This window comes from Lytechinus variegatus, chromosome 10 (assembly GCF_018143015.1).
Source record: "Lytechinus variegatus isolate NC3 chromosome 10, Lvar_3.0, whole genome shotgun sequence".
NCBI lineage: Eukaryota > Metazoa > Echinodermata > Echinoidea > Temnopleuroida > Toxopneustidae > Lytechinus > Lytechinus variegatus.
Window position 1 is genome coordinate 16,513,545 of NC_054749.1, and position 23,556 is coordinate 16,537,100.

The 23,556-nt window shown below is 37.3% G+C and overlaps 1 protein-coding gene across 3 annotated transcripts in view; it reads right to left on the minus strand.

The window, feature by feature from the left end:
* The window catches only part of LOC121423145 (zinc finger ZZ-type and EF-hand domain-containing protein 1-like), a 95,152-nt gene extending 71,995 nt beyond the window's left edge, over positions 1-23,157 (minus strand). For all 3 annotated transcript variants that reach the window (XM_041618449.1, XM_041618447.1, XM_041618446.1), the window contains exons 1-14: positions 22,946-23,157; positions 20,246-20,288; positions 19,607-19,685; positions 18,132-18,285; positions 17,213-17,357; positions 12,574-12,638; positions 11,902-12,028; positions 10,294-10,396; positions 8,382-8,594; positions 6,180-6,311; positions 5,643-5,774; positions 3,681-3,797; positions 2,691-2,797; positions 859-942 (exon numbers count right to left, since the gene is read on the minus strand). In XM_041618449.1, coding sequence (XP_041474383.1) covers positions 859-942; positions 2,691-2,797; positions 3,681-3,797; positions 5,643-5,774; positions 6,180-6,311; positions 8,382-8,594; positions 10,294-10,396; positions 11,902-12,028; positions 12,574-12,638; positions 17,213-17,357; positions 18,132-18,285; positions 19,607-19,685; positions 20,246-20,288; positions 22,946-23,014 — 1,570 coding nt within the window. In that variant the 5' untranslated portion in view covers positions 23,015-23,157. The remainder of the gene's footprint in view (positions 1-858; positions 943-2,690; positions 2,798-3,680; positions 3,798-5,642; positions 5,775-6,179; positions 6,312-8,381; positions 8,595-10,293; positions 10,397-11,901; positions 12,029-12,573; positions 12,639-17,212; positions 17,358-18,131; positions 18,286-19,606; positions 19,686-20,245; positions 20,289-22,945) is intronic.
* Between the last annotated feature and the right edge of the window lie 399 nt (positions 23,158-23,556).

The following is a 23,556-nucleotide window of genomic DNA, read 5'->3' on the forward strand; positions in this document are numbered from 1 at the left end:
ATTACATTTTTACAGCCAGGATCCTAGTGAGTAATGGAATAATATTTTTGTTTTAAAGGTCAAGTTCACCTCAGAAAAATGTTGATTTGAATCAATAGAGAAAAATCAGACAAGCACAATGCTGAAAATTTCATCAAAATCGGATGTAAAATAAGAAAGTTATGACATTTCAAAGTTTCGCTTATTTTTAACAAAATAGGCATATGAACGAGCCAGTTACATCCAAATGAAAGAGTCGATGATGTCACTCACTATTTCTTTTGTTTTTTTATTGTTTGAATTATACAATATTTCAATTTTTATGAATTTGACGATTAGGACCTCCTTGCCTGAAGCACAAAATGTTAAAATAATGGAATTCCAAGTGTTCAGGGAGGAATGAAACTTCCTTTCACATGACAATGATGAGAAAATAAAAATATTTCATATTTCATATAATAAAATACAAAAGAAATAGTGAGTGATGTCATCAGTTCCTCATTTGCATTCTGACCTAGATGTGCATATAACTGGTTTGTGAAATGAAGGGAAATTTTAAAATGCCATAACTTTCTTATTTTACATCCGATTTTGATGAAATTTTCAGTGTTATGCTTGTTGAATTTTTCTCTTTTTATTCCAATCAAGTTTTTGTTGGGGTGGACTTGTCCTTTAAGCAGCTTTCTTGTCTGAAACACACACAAAACCTCAATTGTTTTGTTTACAATTTCTGTGATAGACAATGCACCATGGACCCAACATCACCCACTCATTTAAGTTTCAATATCATCTTCATATCATGAAATCCCATTAAATATAGCAAAGAAAGTCAATTGACAAAGTACAATCAAAGTCATAGAGGGCCTGGTTGAATCTTACCATGTTTCTTCAAGATGGAGTCCCTAACTGCGTTCAGATTCCTCAACATCTTAACAGCTCCTTCAATCTCATTGTTTTTATGATCTGCATGTAGAGAGAAAACAGCATACACTGCAATAATTAGGTATTTGACTAAGGAAGTTGAGGAAGCAGGAGTAACAATAAGATCATCATTTTAAGCAGTGCCCGCTGGTAGAACAGTTTTCAAAACTGAAGTGGCTACCCTGGTAAGCATCACATAATTATTATCATCATCATTAAAAGTGGTTTCAATTGTACGACGGTACAAAAGCATTGACTGTGCAGATTTCTCTTATCATATATAGCTACACTTGTTTAATTGAGTACCCCAATCTAGGCCGGGGGGGCCTCGGAGGCCCCCCCCCTCAACGAATCGCGCAATAATTTCGCCGCGCGAAATTTTTTGACCGCGCCGCTCGCTGACTTTTTACTTTCAAGTCTTGCGCAACTTTTGAGACCAACTTTGCGTCACCCGGGTACGTGGTTCCGAAATTACGCAACATTATGTAAGTGCATGTCAGACCAAAAATTGCTCAAAAACGTGATTTCGTGTACAAAGTCAATGCAAATTGTGTTTTCAACCAAAATTCATAAATGTATGATTATTTTTAGTTTTGCTGGTCTAAATGTATTTATTTTATGCTTTTTATGATCACAGAAGAGTCACCAACAAATTTCATTGAAAAAAACAATGAAAAACAAAAGGTCAAAAAACAAAGAAATACATAAGAAATTACAAAAAACAATAAAATACATAAGAAAATTATTTGATATTGCAATTTTTTTCATTTACACTTGCTAAGAACACCACAAAGAGTTTCTATACCAAAAATTAGTACATTTGGAGCTTTATTTAGGGAGTTAGAGGAAAAAGTATGATTTCGCATACTAATTATGCATAAATTAGCATAATCACTTAATAGCGATTCACATGAAATAAATTACTATACAATCTTGTAGATTATGTCCCAGGCAACCCGCGTGCCAATTTTCGGCGCAATCGCGCGGTCGACGGCCGAGATCTTAGGGGGGGCCTGGGAGGCCCCCCCCGGCCATATGAACTCCAAAAATACCCCGGCCTAGATAGGGTTAATTGAGTACACCAAGAAAATTCCAAATATAAATGTGCACTTTTGGCAAAGGGCGACATATTCATGGTTGAATAAAGCACAACATTACAAAAAGTCTGCACAATCTATGGCTTTTGCCATGGTTCAATTAAAACCACCTGAAAGGACCACCCAAACTCAACATTTCAACAAGTGTTCTCTTGGAAGCGCCATGGTTCAGTAGTTCTGACTCTCGCCTTGTAATCAGAGGGTCGTGTGTTCAAATCCCACCATGGCCTAGCATCATTTGGCAAGGTGTCAATCCACACTTTGCCACTCTCACCCAGGTGCTAATTGGGTACTAGTAGGAAACAACCATCACTGTGGTTGGTTTAGCAAGTGTGCGCCCAACTGGCTGCTTGAAATGCTACAAATCCAGTGATCAGGTAACAACAATTGTGAAGCGCTTTGAGCAGTCATAGATTGATAAAGCACTATATAAATGCCAATTATTGTTATTAATTATTATTGTCATTACAGAGTATAACCCTGACAGAGTACATAAAGCCTATTTCTACAACTTTTGCTCATTCTCCTAAAGAGGACAAGCACACACTAGCCGAAACATCGAGTTTAATTGGTCCTTTGGAGGGCCGACACGTGCCAACAAAAGAATACATAATGTACTGTGGCGTGAAACCTCTACACTCTTTTATAGAAGAGAATTGTAATTCATGGAGACTAGGTGTGTATAAACCTTACCTAGTAGATCTTGTAGTGCTTTGAGGATACTAGCCAGATTACCCCTTGCCAGAGCAAACTCTAGCAGGATCTTGAGTCCTTCCATCTCCAATTCTCCTCTCTCATTTCTACAACACAAGAAATATTGATATCAATAATGACGTGGTGAAATATATATATATAGTAAATAGTGGTAGTAAAATACGAGCTGTGATTGGCTGGATTTGTACCACGTGACCTCCCTTCAAAAAGTTATATTGTACATATGTACAATATAACTTTCGATTTTTGGATGGCAAAATCCATGATGGGGGGCTTAGATTGAGGGATCAATTTACTATAATAAATAGTGAACGTTCTATCATACAACATTACTGGACTATATGAACTCCAAATATAAAATTATCCCTCGTGCAAGCCTATTTCACCTCGGCCTTCGGCCTCGGAGAAATAAACCTGCACTCGGGATAATTTTATATTTGTTGTACGTATAATCCAGTATATTGTACAATAGATTGTACACTATTTATATAATATATCACTTTGAAACCCCAATGCATGGGACAGGAATTCACTGTTATTAGAAACATCAAGAATTCAACTGAATATTCAAATTGTAAACATGGCAAAATATAATACAATTATAATTCATGCATGTATTACAGAGACAATACATATGTCAAAAGAGATACAAATTCTGATTAAAGAGCAATAGGTTTTGGATATCTCATTTAGTAAATTATGACCACCTCAGTACGTTTTTGTTATCATCCAAACAACAAAAGAATTACCCGTGTTTATGTAGGTCTAGATATCTGAAAAGCATGAAAAATGACCCCATTCCCCTTCTATTGATTTTAGAAATGAAATCAGACCAAATCGATCATTCCTACAAGATAAAAAAATCATGGGTGGGGGTGGGGGGGGGGGGGTCAGCCAACCCTGCCCCATCCCAAGTGGTAGCTATTGTTAACCTACATACATTGTATTCAACTAAGAAATGATCTTTACCTTGCTATGTTATGTAGGAACTCTGCAACCTGATCCAAAACGTGTGGGCTGAGGAAGCTTGCTTTAGAGAGCTGCTGCGGCATCAGGGACAATGGAGGCATGTGGGATAAGGCCATTCTGAAAGAGAACAATACGGTACATCTTGAAAATAAGCCATTTTGTAATTCAGGGATGCCACTAACACTTGATAGAAAAATTCTGACAATAATCTACAATGACCCTTTCCTACATGAAAATGTTTTCTCCTATTGCTCAAAATATCTCAAATGACGACTCTGGTTTTGATAATGGTATCCCTAGTAATTACAATTAGCACATAAGCAGGGCCCTCTCTCACAAAAACTTATGACTGACCCAATCAACCAAAAGTATATGGAAATCCAATGATGTCATAATTTTTTCTACAAAAAAATTGTACAATGTCCTTTGTTAAGATAGAGAAACACAATGAATTTTCAAGAAATCAAAGCATGTATGAATTAACAGCATAACTAGAAAATACTTTGAATAATCATGCACTTAGATGTTGATGTTGCTGGCTTTCCATAGTTATGGTTGATCGGATCAATCACAACTCTTTGTAAGACAGGGTCCAGATGAAGGTCATTGGACCTACACTGGAATAGTGCTTTTAAAATCATTGAGATGAGCATATGATTATTCAAATAAGCTTGTTATCCCATTCAAAGAATGGACTAAGGCAATGGGACAGTTTATTATTATCATTTATTGTTTGGAGTCACCTGTGCCTGGGAGGCAAAAAGCAAACTGAATCACCATGACCCACAGGTCTTTCCTCCTGACATAACTGATTAGGGAAGTGCAGATGGACCACTACAACAGGAAATTCCCCCTACTATCTACCACTTATACGACTAGTGCAAAGGTGGTGACTCTCCTCTACACGGGGCATCCATTTAACATCCTATCCACGGGACAGTGTTTTTCCACTGTAACATAGCCTGCATCTATGGAACAGGGGATGGGCATGTTTATACATGTACACAAAGCAGGCTTCAGTTGTCCGCTTGGGGTGGACCCGAATCGATGACCTTTGGTTTGACAGGCAGACACATAACTGACTGAGCTCAATCACACCCTCAAGTTTAAAGCAGACAATGTAGTACGAGCTTTCCCAACTATGAATATAATGTAACCTACAAGACATGTCACCTGGGGGGCGTTTCATCAATATTTTCGTCCGACAAGTTGTCGGATCTGACAACTTTCTGGATTCTGATTGGTTGAAAAGCACTGTTACTATAGTGTCGGATAACATTGGACTTGTCGGACAAAACGTCTGACAAGTCCTTTTCATGAAACGCTCCCCTATGCAGTGGGTCACTTATCACAATTGGACATTGCAGATTGGTAAACCAGACAAGCTTATGTAACATCATCTTTTAAAGATTAACAAATAAATGAGCTTTGTCTCTTTGTTACTATTTCATACAAAAGGTTATTACGCTCTCAAATTATCATGGCTTGAGCGTCATGCCGTAGCAGTTCTGACTCTCGCCTTGTAATCAAAGGGTAATGTGTTTGAATCCCACGGCGGCCTAGTGTCCTTTGGCAAGGCGTCAATCCACCTTCTACCACTCTCTATCCAAGTGTTGAATGGGTACCCGGTAGGATGCAAAAGCCTATGCAGTATGCCTGGCAGTCAAGTTTTGAAACTGTCGTTGGAATGCTCCCCACGGAGGGGAGAAGGTGCATACAGTGTGCAGGCATGAAAGGATCCGATCACCAGGGTAATAATATATCTGTAAAGCGCTTTCGTGGAGACATCAATAGGATGTTTTAAGTGCTATATAAAAGCTGATTATTATCATTAGAGAAAGGATGGAGAAATTAGGGTGGGACATGCAATCAAGTTATTTCATGGAACTGCCCTTATGAATATATTCCAACAAGAACAGTATGAAACTGACCGACTCCGGTGGCAGGACAGAGAGGACTTACTTTGTATGGTTAAGGATAGCACTGCGTAGATGAGGAGCAATAGGTATAGCTGCATTTGCCGTGGAAGCCAGGACAGATAAGTACCACATGGCTGAGGCATCTTTCACGCTCACTTCAGATTTCTGCACCATTCTGTTGGAAGAAAATTACATTTGATATACAGCATTTTTTAGATAATACAATTACACTTTCAGATACAATTTCATATATTACAACTGCATTTTCATTTTCGGCTAAACTGGTCTACCGATTCTGGTGCTCACAGCTTTATTTAGGAATTACTTCCTGCGGATGCCCATTTTACCTCACCTGGGTTGAGAGCAGCACAATGTGGATCAATCCGTCTGAAGGAAATTACACAATGGCTGAGATTCAAACTGACAACCTTTTCTTTTAAAGCCTGGAAAAAAATCCTCCGTGCCACAACACTAAATTCAAATGACCATGTCCTGGGCATTTATTTTTTCCCCTTTTTTGTGCAATAAAATGATGTGAAAAATAATCTTTCAGGAAGTCTGAATGAAAAAGGCATCTTACTTGTATCCTAGGGCTCGTATCCCGTGCACTCTGACATCACAGCCTTCAAATTGGCAACGTTTGATGCTGATCTGAACATAAGGTCTGATCACTTTGGCATTCTCTAGGAGAGAGACATCCCCAGTGATGTGGCTGTTAAGAGATGGAAAATAAATAACTTTGATATGAACAATTGATCTCTACTTCAATCTTCACCTTATGTGGCCCTAGGATTTGGAATGCTCTCCCGGTTTACCTTTGTGACTCTCCAACACTTTCCATTTCTAAGACTGAACTGGGGTCCGTTGCAGAAAGAGTTGCGTTTAAACGCAAGTCAAAAAATCAATCGCAAGTCCCAAATGCGCGCTGTTGATTGATGAAAATCAAGTTGCGCCTGATTTTTAGAGTTGCGATTGATTGCAACTCTTTCTGCAACGGGCCCCTGAAAACCTATCTTTTCAATCAGTAGTAAATCATATCTATTTCCGTTGTTATTTGTTATATTATTCCTTGCAATTTGTTAATTTATCCTCCATGTACTTTTTTTTATTTTCGGTAGTCTTAAGTTTATATTATTTTGTATTTCATTAATTCTATGCAACTACTGGTATTTAACTGACATGTACATGTTTCCTTTTTTGTCTATGTATCCATTGCTTAGAACAATGTGTATTAAGCACTTTATAAATGTGCTCAATTATTATTTTCATTATCTGGACAAATCAAATTTAAAACAAAGACAAGAAATAGTGATGGAATATTCTTGGAGAGTAGAGATAAAGTATTCAGTATAAATTTAAGCTAGAGTTTACAAGAAACTTTAAGACCTCATTAGGAAGTCTTAAAAAATTGAGGTTAACTCAGAGATGCTAACTGATAGCTCAAAAAAATCCTGAAAACCCAGGCCGGGGCAGGGGGTTCGCCCTTGACCCCGCCAGGGGCCCTGGGCGGGCCCCTGAAGCTGGAACGTTTTCTTATTCTTTAGAGGGCTGAAATCATTAATCTACAGTAGTACATAACAAATAATTAATGACATAATAAACTTCATATCATAGGCAAGAAAGGTGCTCAAAAAAAAAATCATGTAACCCGTACTCATTACGGTACGGGTTAACCTGCTGCGGGTTAATATGCTGCGGCCAATGGGTGCGAATCGGGACGGGTGTATGTAGCAGCTGGGGTGCCCTTTTTCACTCACTGTACTCATCAACAAGACAATCCTATACTATTGAAAATCCATAAATCACAATTTCTATCAAAATGATGGATAGTTCACACATATGAATTGATGAATACGCACCAGAGAACACATATTTCATGGTAGCAAATAGGTTTTCAGCTGAAATCCCGCGGCAGACAACCAATCACTCACGCAGCAGCAGGCAATTGCAGCCGTACACCGGGCCGTGCTATGCTTCGAGCGGTTCTACCGGGCGATCGCCCGACTGGGATATAGCGCTGACACCCGTATCCCTGCAGGGTATAGGGCGGCGTTTGCAACTGCTACAATGTATTGCTCGCGCGTACCGTGCAAGTACAGTACCAGCTAAACTTCATGCTGCGCACAACGCTAATAATTTTCCGTCTGCGCAAATTGGCCATCCAAAATTGAAATTGCGCTCTCCGTAGCGAACTCCGTGACAAGATTTGGAGGGAAATTTTTACGGATTTCACTTTGACAATCGATTTTTTTTCCCGGAATATTTTTCAGCAAAGGAAAAAATCCGGAATTCCGGAAAAATCCGGAAAATTAGCAAGTCTGTTAACTGTTTACAATATCATCGTAGATCTAGATCTAGTATGTTATGAAAACCTAACTTAGTAAAATCATGAAATCTAAGCAGAAAGAAAGCACCTTGAAGGTTGCCTACACAGATAGGCACATGTGGGAATGCATATTATCATTGTTTAGAAATATACATTACCCAAAATGAACAGCATGCTCATTTGGCTCATTACTCAGCAGTCACTTGTCGGCCCCCTACTTTTTTTCCCCAAAACCATGTACAAAATCATAATGACCATCTGACCGGGACTTTTTTCGCATGGTGCCCCTCCCTTTCAAACCCGTTCCGTGGCCCCTGCTTGTTACCTTTTAAAATGTCAAAACGCCCTCAGCTATGCCTCAGGCGGGTTAGAACTCTTCAAAATGTACCTCGCGCGTGAATTTCTCACTAATGCCTTTAATGACATGTGTATAGTGATAATTATAAGTTGACCTACCTTGGTATTCTGACCTCAGTGACTTCTTGCAGTGAGACCGGTGAGTGACCGGTCAATACAGTGACATGCTGAGGCATGTAGCTATGGTCACCTCGAGCCACCTGGATGGATAAGTGTTTTAGGCACACCCCCGGTCGCAGCTTGAACCGGACCCAATGGGTGTGGGCGGGGCCATCGGACTGCCAATACGTGCTTGGGTCACCATCAGTCAGCCTAGAGCAAAAAAGTGAAGACAGAAGTAATGATTCATTTACAAAGGCATAATGTATAACTACAATCTCAATAGAAAGGCAAGAAAATTTAACATCCAGTGAAGTTCTGAGTAGCTTCTCAATGGTTTTCTAAAAAGAAAATATTTTGGTGTTACACACTTGATAAGAATTCGAATCCACTCCTATATGGAATGCCAGAATTTATCCTCCTTATACAATTATCATGAAAAGAGTGATGCACCTAATGATTAATATTTCTGTCATACTGATAACTGAAGTTAACTTCAATATCACTTTTAATGTGAACCCAATACTATTGTCCATGGTTATATATGGACAATTATTTCATAACTTAATCATAATCATTACACTTCCTGTTTTCCAATCAATCATTCTTTCACAATGACATCTGCCATCCACTTTCTCTTTCATTATACATAATTCCTCATTCATAAAGTGTTAGGGTTCATGCATGTACAAAAATGTTTAATTTGCTTTCCTTTCCCACAAAGGAACAGAAATGTGAGGAAGGAGAGGGTGATGCAAAAAAATTCTGTGTGATTTGGAAAAGAGCCCAAGGGCCTAGTACTTGTTCAATAGGTTCTAATTATTGTGTACAAAACTGATGTGAAGATGGGGGGGACATAGTGATGATGTTGTTACGACCCTTTTTTTATCATACCCAAGATAGTTGAATAGGAGTAATATATATAATGTTGAGGTTTATTTACATATCAAAGAAGATTTCCTGTCTGAAATCTGAAGAGGTGCCATATCAAGGACCCACTGGTAAGTATTCTGAAGTCTGTATAACTGGGGTCATGATCTACGCGTATAAATTCTGTGCTGAAATTGTGGAAAGCCAAAAGTTTTTCACATTGTATGTTTCTGTATTCACTGTGCTCTTTCATCATACTATAAAGACAGAGAAAACTAATTCATTAAGTTATCATTCCTAGACTATAGTGAATGATCTGGGCCCTGTCTTACAAAGAGTTGCGATCGATCGATCGTTGCAACTGTGGACGGCCAGCAATGTCAACATCTTTTATGCATGTTTGTTCAAAATATTTTCTAGCTATGCTGTAAATCAATGCATTCATCGTTGTCTTGAAAATTCACTTTTCTTCACTTCGTTGACAGAAGACATTGTGCACATTACCTGTAGAAAAAAATTATGACACTGATGGATTTCCACAGAGTATGATTGATTGGATCAATTGTAACTCTTTGTAAGACGAGGCCCTAAGAAACCGATGAGTTGGTAAATCGAACCTTTACAGTTAGAGATTTGTGTCGCACTTGTCTATTCAAGGTTAAACTACAAATTTAGACCTGACTTCAGAATACAAACCAATGAATTTCATCTATTCATCAATGTTTCAATGTTCTTAACACTTTCCTTGCCCTCCTCCCTTTCTTGTATTTTTTAATTTGTGTTACAGGTATATCCCATCACAAGTTTCTGCTTTAACCCTAAAAGGATCATTTCTTTTAGGGTTAAGGGAACTACGACTTCTTCTGTTAACAAATATGTTTTTACTCTTATGACAAATGATATTGCATAATTTATATTTAAAGAATGATATGTGTAAAAAATGAAGGAAATCGGTGTTCATTTGAATGATGAATATTTCAATATCATTTGTCATATCATAATGACAATATAACAATCTAATGATGATAATAATGATCTGTACCTTGACGCCTCTCTTGGATTGGTAGAAACTTGGATGCTCTTGAAACACTTTGTAGTAAGCTTGACCTCACCGCCTCCTTCTAGCTCAAAACTGTCTCGGAAGGCTAATGTCATGAAATAACAAAAACTAAAATATAAACACATGTATTTTTTCTAACAGGGCCCATGGGTCTAGAATGTTAACATTCCATGTAGTATATGATTCTACTTCAATGGAATAAACAAAAAGAATATAAGAACTACATTTACATATCAAAACATGCAATATTCTATCAGGGCCCACAGAGGTCGAGAAAATTAAACATTCCAATAAGTTTGCAAACTATGTTATTTCAAGGTTTCAAACTGAAATATACTCTACATATTCAAAATTTATGTATAATATCCTATTTTCTTTGGGTTTTTTATTCTTTAATATTTACCTAATTACTCTGCCCCCCCCCCCCCCCCTCCATTACTACCTTGATAATTCTTCTATTTACATTAAATATGTTTTCATGAATTTGTATTTTCTGGACCAGCATTCAAGATTTTTGTCTTTGCAGCTGATGTGAAATATTTTGTGCAAGATTTATTTGATTTTTGGCATTTACGGGTACTGGAAGAGGATTTTGTCTTCCTAGCTGATGCTCATTTACATAATAATAATGGTGGCTACTTATATAGCGCACAAGTCCACTTTTCGGTGCTCATGGTGCTTTAAAAGGCGCACTGCTATCATTATAACCCCGGCTAAGCTAGACAACCGATTAAGGCGCACACAGCTTTTTGAGGAATTACTTCCTACCGGTAACCCATTTACACCACCTGGGACGAGTGCAGCATACAGTGGATGAATTTCTTGCTAAAGGAAATTACGCCATGGCTGGGATTTGAACCCACGACCCTCTGTTTCAAAGTCCGGAAACTAATCCACTGGGCCACAACGCTCCACCTAAAATTCATTGATAATCTAAAATGTCTTGGGGCTTAGAATGTTCTGTAAAGTCCATCCAAGAAAACATTGACTTTCATCAATAGAGAAAAATCCAAATTTGATCAAAATCGGACATAAAATAAGAAAGTTATGACACTTTACAGTTTTGCTTATTTTTCACAAAACAGTTATATGCACAATTCATTGACATGCAAATGACAGAGTGGATGAGGTCCCTCACATGCTATTTCTTTTGTTTCTTATTGCTTGAATTATACAATATTTCAATTTTCACTGAATTGACAATAAGGAACATATTGACCGTACCATGAAATCTCAAAACAATGGTAATTCCACATATTCAGGGAAGAATACTTTAGCTTCAGAGAACAATGAGAAATAAGAATATTTCATATAATAAAAAATAGTGAGTGGGTGTCACCATCAGTACCCTCATTTGCATACCGACCGGCATATATCTAATTCGTAAGCAAAACTTAATTTAAATGTCATAACTTTTACATCATATTTCGATGATATTTCTAAGTGTTATGCTTCTTGGATTTTTAACTATTTGTTGAAATCAACTTTTCGTGGGGTGGACTCGTCCTTAAAGCAATCGGGCATGGCAAGTGGGGATTTGAAAAATGCTGTACCTCGCAAATTTGGGTAGTAAATAAGTTAATATATTACCAGACTGTCTCTGTTTTTCTTGAAGATGTTGATCAAGAACAGAGAGCCTCATGGTAGTGGTATGTGAGAATCCATCCAGAGAGGGGTAGGGAAGAGCGCTGCTAGGTGCACGATTCCTCAGGAGATACTGAATCAGGAAGAAACATGTGAAAGAAAAAGGATGGACATTATAGTGATTGTTGACCATGACTGCCAAGCCAAGTTAGTCTCATTCAAGCGAACGTGGTGGGAAAATGAATTTCAATATATGGTGAGCATTTCTACACACTCCTTGTATTGATAGCTTTTGTACCTATTTAGGTTTGCTCAGAATGTTGTACTATGGGTTTGGAACCTGCCTGGCCAGATATGAGTAGTTGATGACTTGAAATGTTATGCAAGGCTACTGGTTTGAATTTGATTTAACTTTGGGTATAATAGTGTTCTTTAAGGTTCCCGGCTTTCCAGGAAAACAAAATAGTAACATAATTTCCTCTGATTTCCCAGATGGGCTGGGAACCGTGGTTTTTTCATTCCTTTCAATTAAACATCATGAGAATTTTTCGCTTTTACTGGTCAAACTATACACTGCTTTATCATCAAATGTCTGTGATATGAGGATTCTTGGTAATTTAAACACCAAACTAAGACCGCTACAATAATGCTAGTATAAAAAAACCAATTGTGTGTTACCTTGAGAATTCTTTGACCGTGCTGTCCAACACTCTCCCTATCAGAGGAGAATACATCTATCAGACCTGAATAAATCAAAGAAAACAAACAACTAATTCCCAATAATACAAGTAGGCAGCCAAAAGCAAGGAGTTTGAAGAGATGGAGTGACAACCACATTCAAATTAATTCATGTAGCTTCCTATTTCTAAAGAGGTATAAAAGAATACATAGGTGAATTGTAGCCTTTCATGGCGACTTTGGATGCTGACAGTTTCATGGGAAAACTGAAAAGTGCTTGGGGTTGAAAATAGATAATTGGGAACATATCCAATTTTATTTGATCACAAAATCTGGATATTATACACATGATGATACACAACTCAAATCATTAGTTTGCCCTGAACTTGGGTATCAAAGTTTCTTTAAAGGGAAAGCGTTTGATGGCCCTCCATCTCTGAAAATTCCTTATAGAATAGATATTTCCCTTGGCATTCAGAAGAATGAATTGTTCTTCCTTGTGTAATGAATTATGGACCGATATCTTTTTTATACATTAATACCTACTTCAAAAGGCATGGATAATATTTGATTACATGACACATTTCGATTGTGTTTGTGAACACAACAGAGTCTATCAAACCAATCTCGTCAATGAGCCAACATCCATATTAAACGGCTGTCACACCTGAAACATTTTAGCTGACATATGCAGACACATGTATGGCAAGCTGTTTTACAATTTAATCCTATTTCATAATATCAAGAATTATGAGCTCATCATAACACGTTGTTTCTTGTTATATTCCGCATACTAAGAATCTTGCTATAGGATTGGTCAGAAGTCGGCCATGTGATAAAGGGTAGTTTCCCCATCAACCATCACTTGCAGTGATGGAACTTTTGTGTTTTGCTGATCCTGTCAGCCCATAGGGTCATAACATGTTATGAGTTAGGTAGAGTACATGCGAAATAAAGAGGTCATTTCCACTCAATTTCTTGCTTCCATCTTTCTCCATCACCAGCAGTGACAAGATTTAAATGTATATGTGCAGTAAACATACCAGCTAGCAGTAAAAATTTGCATGAAATGAAAGTGCATTGGCCCTTGAATGTTTTATTGTGATTGAAAAATTCCTTTGTGAGGTCACAATAAATCTTGCTGGAGCAAGATCTCAGACGTTTGCGCACAATTTACATATATGGTCATTTTCAAACAAAAGTGGACATGGGGGTGAAAATTAAAACTTGCTAGAAATCATTAGGCTTCAATGTTTTTTTTAAACTAGACATCTTAAAGTATATTTTTCCATTTCATTTACATAAAATTATTAATTATGTCTTGAGATACAGTGAATTTTATGCAAGGGAAATTAAATGTTACAAAATGTTGATTTTTGCATTAAAATTCACATATTGCCTATCACAATATAAAATTTGTATTAGAAGCACATTTGTTGGCAAGATACAAGCTGTGTATTGTATCTAACTCCTAAAAAGCAAAAAAAAATTCTGTGAAGTGTTTTCTGAAAAAATTGGGTTTCGAAGTTTTCAAAACTGGTTGTCGTGTCACTCACGTTTTAAATGCAAAAAGTTTTCTAGAGCTGTGTATTCTGAAAATTAATTTATCGCAGTACTGGAGCAAATACAGTTTATCTGTACCTTATTGTATATAAAGTAACTTGGTCCAATGTGTTAAGGTAAAGCTAAAATTAACTGTCAAAGTTGTGTCGTGTCACTCACAATGTCGTGTCACTCACGAAATGTCGTGTCACTCACGGTATTATATTGTGTATAAAAAAGGACATCCAGTAATTTTTGAAGCGTTTTACCAGGGATACAGTCAACATGTTGTTCCTGACATCATTTAAGCCTATTTTAGGCTAATAATTTCCTCCATCTTCCTAATTTTACTCCTTTTTATGGAAATATTGAATTTGACATTGAGTTCATCTATTTTCTCTCCTCTCCGTGGTTGCCTTGGTTTAAAAAATCCTGACAATTTTCCATTGGTGTGAAGACTCAGATCCTAATTCATATTTTGCTGAATGAACTGTGATTAAGAATATCACAACATAATCAATCAACACAAAATTATGAATGTTTTAAGAGAAAAACCACTATACTTAAGCAATGGACATATTTACAATGCATAAAGGGTTGGTGATGGTGATGGTTCAAGTCATACCTAGGTATTGCTCGAACATTCTCTGTCTCGATTTACAGAAATAAGCAGAAAGTTCACCTTTCTTTTGAGTAATTTCTTTGTTATACTCAGCTAGAAAAGTCACGTATCCTTTTTTGAAATTTGCAGAAATTGTAATGGTAAAGTAGTGTACATGAGATATAAGAGATCACCATGAACACCAAACATTTTTTCAAATTCAGAAAAGAATTTTTTTTTTTCCTTCTGATTGATTAAATCAACCTTTTCATTTGCCATAAAGCTTGTATTCCAGGACATGAAATAAACAAATTTGCAAGAAAACAAACATTTCAGGTGAGAATGTACTGAGATTTGACAGAACATTTTGGATATTGCTTGAAGCAGCTACATGCCAAGTTCAAAATCATTATTTGTTCGGCCACCATTCATACCGCTAGTGATTAACTACATGTAGGGTCTGAACAGCAAACTACCGTAAGTGGGCCGATGTGTGTTCAGAGCAGATTTGCATTTACACATATTCATTACAACAAAATGATGCATGTTCATGTAGGTCCCAACAAGGTCCCAACCGAGACCGCATTTTGATTTGAGCAACTTTGGATGGGTAGATCAATTTTTTTTTTTTGGGGGGGGGTACCCTGATAAGAACAGAGCTGGACCTCGAGGGGAAAAAGCTATTGAGGTGTAAAGGGAGCCTGGTTGGGATGTTGAATTGGATTTTAGTGTGACATCCAAGGGCTTAGAAAAGGAAAGGCTAATGACTTGTAGTTATGTAATAGTAGCAGACTGCAAGAATCAGGTACTGACTGCTTCTTTCACCTTGTGGCTTTCCCTGGATTCCCGTGGTATGGTATATGATCAAATAATTAGCAATGAAAAGGCGCTTACAAATTCCAGCAAAAAGCATAGCGCTGAATTTTGGTACAGTGCCTACATGTACTGCCTTGGGAAGGTCCACATACAAGCAGTGTTCAGGAGAAAACCAATGCTTGATGAGTTGAACTTGATCCCTATTTAAGTTTCTCAAAAATTTGCTAATAGTCCATCTGAAGAGTGCAGCCAAGTAACCGTGGTTTGATAGATACAGTGTACAAAAGAAGACATTGAAGCTGCCAAGTCCTATTTGGACAATGTCTAAAATATTAAAGGAGGATAATATCCTAATCCAATATTTCAAGAAAAGGGAGTCATACATGACATCATTGGCTTCCAGACCATGCCAGATGATGTGAGTGACTATTGAGAATACCTTTCTTACAAGGAAAAATTATTCCATCCGTTGTGGATGCTGAATTGTATAAACCTGTAAACTTTCATATACAGATAGGGAGAAAGGGTTAAAGTTTTGAATGATATCAGGCCACAAAAAGAATGTTTGAGTTGATGTCAATGCCAAGACCTCATAACACCTCCTTCAAGTGCCCCTCAATCTCTAAAGAGGAGAGTGGTAGAAGCCCTAGTGTGACAATGTGGTATGGTATAGGGAATGTGAGTTGATGGGCAAATATGACCATAAACCAAGAATAAAACATCAGGATGACATATCATGAACTTAAAAGAAAGCAGTTATTATGTAATTAAGCTTGTTTTTTGGTTAATGGTATTTTACTCTTCTACATCATGCAAAAAATACCTTCAATATTGAGATAAATGTTGTATTTTTGCACTTGTCGTGTCACTCACGTTTTGGATGTCGTGTCACTCACGGTATATAGGAGGGTACCATTTTCCATAGAGAAGGTTTGATTGATTTTGACTATATGTGTTAGATAGGTACACTATTTATGTCCATTTACTGGTACTCACAGTACTCCATGACAACTACTTGGGCACGAATCCAACCATATGTGTTAGTGGTCAGAAACCCATGTCCAAAATTTGTCGTGTCACTCACGCACCGTTTTTTAATCATATCTACTAAACGAATTGTTGAATTCAAATCAAACTCGTAGTGGCCCATGCCAGTCCTACATTGTATATAATATAGTAGTCATGATTGATTCATAACCTTTAAGTTTGAAGATATGAGCCCTTAAACCTCTCCGATTGTCGTGTCACTCACGTTTGAAAATGACCATATGCTAGCATTAAAACAATTATAATCATCTCTATAGGTTTTTTTTTATGCTTCTTATAGGGACGTATTGATATTGGTTTCTTTGTTTATAGTGGTTCTCGATGCGGAATATAAAGCATATAATCACCTTTTGATTTCAGGTGATACTTCTATGGAATACTGGCTTCCTCATGGTTCTTCCATAATCGTGGAAATTATTATGAACCAATTAATACCAAAAATTCACTGTATTTTTGTATTTTCAGTCTACCCTTTCCATGATTCGATCAATTTTCGGACAACTTTTTGAAGCAGGAGAAGAATGATTTTTAAATGATGAATAGGTTGACAACTGGCACTCCAGAAAAGAGTGGTCTATAAAGTTAACCATCGCTATCAGAATACCACCAACTTTGATGATAGTCTATACATACCCGGAGTGAGTGTGCATGCAGTTAATATCCTAATAGCGTGGGAGAGTTCTCCTCTAAGGTTGGCACCGTTAGATGAGCGTAGAGCATCTAACATTGACTCTACGTAAGCCTGCCCTTCACCATCTACATCAAACTGATCAAAGGCCTGTCCAGAGAGAAGAAACAAGGTAATTGTGACTTCAGTCACATTTGCTCTACGCCAGCCATAAGGTGAGTCAAAAACAGCCATTTTACTCATTGTTATTCTAACCATCTATGAGTAGCTTTCACAAAAAATTTTGAAATGGCTGTTTTCGACTCCCGTAGAGCAAATGTGACTGAGGTTTAAAAATGGGTCTGGGTTCTGTAACACAAACGTTAGCAATCTGTGGCTAAATGGCGATGGCCAATCCAGATCATCGTAGCTTGCACATTTTGTTTAAAACACTGCCAAGAAACCAATCACAAGTGTTCATTCACATTTGCTATCAATTGCAAACCTTTGTGTTACGGGGCCCAAGATGTGATGTTTTAGGAAAATACTGCAAATAAATCTGTTTGATTAATAAGAAAATGATGAAAGGAATAATACCTTGCTCTCAACACTAAAACCACTTCAGCTTTCAATATGGAGATTATAAACAAATTATACAAAATTTCATCAAACTAATTCATACTTGTCTTAAATTTTCCTCCTATTCTTTGCTTCAGATTTTATATTTCAACGTAACTTGTACTTTATAAGAATATGTAACATTTGTATTTTTTCTCTTTATGTAGTATGACTGTACATGGCACCATGAAAGTCATGCCTAACAGATGTGTGCACTCTTGAAGAATCCACCATTCTTGTTATTATTTTGTGATCCCCTGATGTGTATGTACCCTAAAAATTGTTTATTTGGGAGTCTAGGACATATTTATCATAAATCCAACTCACTATTGTACATTCTTCCCTGCTTATCCCTCTGTTCATGAGTACATCGCAGAACTGAGTGAGAGAGATGGTTTCCTCGCTGCGTTGATATCGCTCCTCCAACCATCGTACAAGGTGTCCATGGTGCTGCTGGACAACTGTCTCAGGGACGTCATCTCTGAATGGTGAATGATAACGGGATGATGATATGTACAAAAGGCTTTGAGAAAGTACAGATGCATCATCTTTGATGTCAATGATAGAATAATGCACTTTTCCCACTATTGACCTCACAGCAAAGTCAATTTCTTCATGGCCGCCATTTGGTATTCAATATCATAGGTAGAATATGTTTGGAAAATCATACTTTTTGAGCTAATCACTACGTACATAATTTAATTAATGTAGGATGATGATAATGTACATTGTAGCTCTACAGCACTTCCATCATGAGTTTCAAAATAATCTATTCAATAATATATGACATTGAACTCAAATTGAATCTGGGAAATGTGATAATTAGGGAAATGAATACTCAACTTATAAGGAGAGGAAGTGATGTGTTTACAAGCTAGATAAGAATAAATTCAAGAGAAATGGACTGGCAGATGTACACGCATGTCAGGGAAGTTTTTAGGGTTAACAAAGCACACTCAAATTAATTTTCTGAACAAGGAAAAATCCACTGCTTGTCAATGGACCATCTTTTGATAACTCCTCCATTTTTGATGAAAATAAATTACATATCATAACTCTATTTGGCATTGTCTGTAATCTTACGAGCACTTTACATACGCTTCGATGACATAAAGACATTCAACTCGCCAATAGACATTGACCTGTATTGTACTCTTTACTTTCAGTTTCAGACTGCATATATCATAGCCTCAATAATCTATCCAGCCATGTTTTACATCCACTTTTAGTTCAATGTACATGTACATGAACATGGTGTATACTGAAGTATTTACACAGTATAATATACAGAGAAACCAGCTATCGATACTTGTATAGCGGTTACACGTAAAGTACAGTATATTACAGAGAATAGTAGCACATCCATGATACATAGATACATGTACATGTAGGACCTGTTGGTGATTACTCCCAAGGATAATCTGCACATGAACCTGTTAACTATTGAAATATTTAATTCCCACTTGCAAAAAAAATGAAGAAATCAAAATTAAATTTTTTTTAATTAAATGTTGGAAATGGTTTCCATAAAGTATTTAATTGTTATGATGTGTAAAGCTTATGCTGTAAATCGTTTTGTGTTTGTATGGAAATATTGAAAATTGACTTCAAACTTGTACGACAAGATTTCTCGAGTTTTTTCTTTCTTTCTTTCTCTGAATTTTCATGACAATTTTTTTTTATAATGTGAAGCATGCCAAGATCTGGCTAAATATCTGGTACTCATTTCTTCCTGAAGATAATGAACAGTACACAAAATAAAAAGAAGATTAAAAAAATCAAAGATAAATTCACATCACTACCTTATTTTGGAGGCTGCCTCACGTAGAGTCACATGATCAAAAAGTTGGTTCAAGTCGATGTCTCCAAGATTATCAGATTCTACAAAGAGGAAGTGAAGTGTGACAAAATAATGGTAAATGATAATGTGTAATATATGAAAGACACAAAATGCATACTTGGTTTCACTTTATTAATTCCAATACAACAGTAACACTTATCTATTAATAACTACAACAACAATGACAATAATAACAACAATAATAATAATATCAATGATAATAGTAACAACAATATTTTAAGAAACCATAAAAATAATGATACATGTAAAATCTGCTTTTTATAGCACTTGCTACAATAATAATAATAATATCAATGATAATAGTAACAATATTTTAAGAAACCATAAAAATAATGATACATGTAAAATCTGCTTTTTATAGCACTTGCTACATTGATAAAAGATATTAAAATCTTTAGAAGTTTAAACCCACAACTTCCTCTTTCTACTCTTAAACTGATTCTTAATATAAATAACAATCAAATCAACAAAGTTTTACTGAATGATATGAAATACAGTTCAGTTGAGAGGGTGTTACTCCCACTGTCTCTCAGTACACTAATGTGCGTGAAAACATTTTGTTAAAGGCCAATTAACTTACCAACAGGCAGAGCTACTTGCACAGGCTTGCTCTCACAAACTTGCTGCAAAATAAACAAAACAAAACAAGGGATAAACAAAATAGAAGAGAAGGCCTCAATAACTTAAAATTCAATGTCATAGACTTGCTCTCACAAACTTGCTGCAAAATGAATAAACAAAAAAATCATTAACAAAATATAGGAGAAGACCGCAATAACTTTAAATCCAATGTAAATTGGCCATCTGCATATAAATGCAGGCCTCGAAATAGGATTTTGGGGGGGCAAGGCCACTTTTTTGAGGGGCACTTTTTCACTGAGGCCAGGCAGCAGAGGGCACCAAGGCCATACAGAGGGGCACCAAGGCCACTTTTTAAGGGGCATGTAATAAATTATTTGTAGGTGTTACAGTTTCGCGGCGTGGGGGGGGGGGGCTTTCCATAGTCGATGTTATACATCAGATTCATTACCAAACCACATTATTTACTTAAGAAAAAATGAACTTTACGCACGACTGGTGATACCTTCTTGAGCTACATGTAATTAAATGTGAATCTGATTAGCACCCAAGAAAGTATCACCGGTCGTTCGTAAGTTGTTCGTAACTGACGAACAGCTTTATGAAACACTCCCATTCAAAGTACTGTACTTACGCATCGCGCGCGCTCGCCAGGACAGTACAGCGCGCGCGACATTTGTGTAGTACACATACGGAGCTCGCGCTCGTCCATTCTTATGCTGCAGCTTACATAGCATATGTAAAGCGCGCTAGCGGCCAGCTGTGTATAGCTAGCTCATCGTTCGGCGCGGCTTCGGACTAGACTGCATACATGCACTGGACGTCGCTGGTAAAGCTAAGGTATTGAATACTTTTTGAGATCGGAGAAGTTTTCCTCGCTCAGAAAAAAAGGTGCAGACTTTCAAAAGGGGTACATTATATATCAGAAAAAGGGCACATTTATGAGAAAAAAGGGCACCACGGCCAGGCCATATAAAAAAGGGCACATTTTTAGTGGCCGTAACTTTTAGCAAAAAGAAGAAGGGCATGACGGCTAGTAATGGGGGCATCGACGGCCATGGCTGTCGATGGCCGTCGATTATTTCGAGGCCTGTAAAAGGTCTTAGTAGACCCTGAAAAAGTTTGTTGCAAAAATACATGTACCAGAAAAAAATAATACTAGTGAAGGTTTGAGAAAAATCTAATAAGGATTTAGAAAGTTAGTAAAACTTTAAATTCTTGATCTGTGACATTATATACCAGCAGTAGCCCCATTTAAAATATGTAGATTTCAATTCTTTAATGGTTCACGATGCCTAAAAAAAATTCTTTCAGGAGAGGGGGTGAAGTAATTTGTCTCTTGATATAATGAAGGTACAATTAAATCCTTTCTCATTTTTTTGGAGAAAATTTGAGAAAATTATAATTTAACCTTTTTCTTTACTATGTGATATACACATACCAGGAAGCTCCTCACAATGTATTACAAATCAAAAATAAAAATCATAATAAGAGTATTAAGTGCCCAAATATTGGACACTTAAGCATAATTGGACTAAAACAAATTAATCATTAAATCAGATAGAAATCATATGTATTTCTGTGGTACAAATGTTGAATATTAATGTCATTAAAAAATTGAATTTTAAAAAAATTCGCGGAACGTCCTGCCCGCAAACTGTAAACAAAAAGGGGGTGTATTTGTATTTTCACCCAGAGATTTCTTTACAAAGGGGGTGGTTTTTTTTATCTCTCTCTTTGGACTCCTGAGAAATTTTAAAAGGGGGTTATAAAATATCTTGAATAACATAGAAATATTGATCAATTTCCTGCTAGTTTTGAAAGCTCATTCAGGATTATTTCATTTTGAAAAGTAAAGTATGGACCTTTTGTTCGAATGAGAGCTCACCGAGATACATGTAGGGGTTTACATTGAGCAGTGTTCCGGATTTAGGGGGGGGGTCTCCACTTAGGCAGAAAAATCCAGCGAAAAGCCCTCGAAAGGGGCGTTCAGATATTTGGCAGACCTCCGATAGAGGGGTGCTTTCAAAGGGAGGGAACGAGCATAGGTGTATCCTACATCAGCACTTCTCAACCCTTTTTTACTCGAGGACCACTTTGACTCTCTTTTTTTTTCGAGGCCAACCTACCAAAATTTTAAGAAAGCGATATGACTACTTGCCTCTACTCAAAGATAGACAATGATTATAATGGGAATAGGCCTAGTGCGTATAACTTTAGGTAGCCCGGCCTTTGAGCCCCTCCTCCAAACGTATAAAACCATGACAACATAACTTAATAACAAGAATGCTGAATACCTTAAACATTCAACACACATTGCTTGTGATTTTGCATCACTGCCAGTCATGAAGAATCCAAATTTAATGTATTCAGGCCTAATCAGGGTCAAATATTAAGTTAAGTTACATTCATTCAGACTCAGACTCAGAGCAGAGTCAGAGACTTTTCAATTTGTTTCCTCCCGTGACCCTTTTAAAATCGCTTTAAATGTCAAGTCCACCCCAGAAAATAGCCTGCCTTGTCTAGGCTCAGTGATCAAATGACAATATCAAAATCATAAAAAATATGATCACTGAGTCCTGTAAGAATAGGATAAATTAAACGAGGCGAGCAGCTGGCGTAGGCGTAGCGGCGGCGGCTGGCGCAGCTGCGCAGCGAGGGCCGAGTTCGAGAACTTGAACTGAAGGAGAAGCAAACTTACCGTCTCATAATCGCTGTTTTCTTCTTCACTTTCGCTGCCACTGGCGCTGCTACTAGCACTACTCCCCATGTTGTCCCCAACAGGGCAGCTTTAGAGAGAATGCTACTAACTATACTGCAGATACACTCTTTATATCACCTCAATATAACTGAACATTTCCAAAAATTCTGCATTCATTCAGATTATGACAAGGGCGCAGACATTTTGAATGACGTAATATTGTTCAGCTCGCGCGAGATCGAGATCGACATCGCGTGCAGCGCGAGCAATCCAGCATGAGTGCGCGAGGCGGATCCAGGAGGGGGGGGGGGGGCTATATTGACGGCGCAACAAAAAAGAGGGGGGAACAGATATTGAAGGGGAATTTAAAGAGAGAAGAATTGAAGAAAGAAGAAAAATAAGAGGAGGAAGACGAGTATACATAATAATAGGTGAGGACCGGGATCGAAGACTAGGAAAAAAATTCATATGTCAGTGTGAAAACAATTTTGATCGCCTTTCGTGCTCGCCCCCCCCCCCCGGTGGGGTCACTCACCCGCAGAGGGGGACGCGTATGACCGTTACCACAAATGCAAGTATAACCCCCTATTGCAGTCAATTTTGTGAAATTT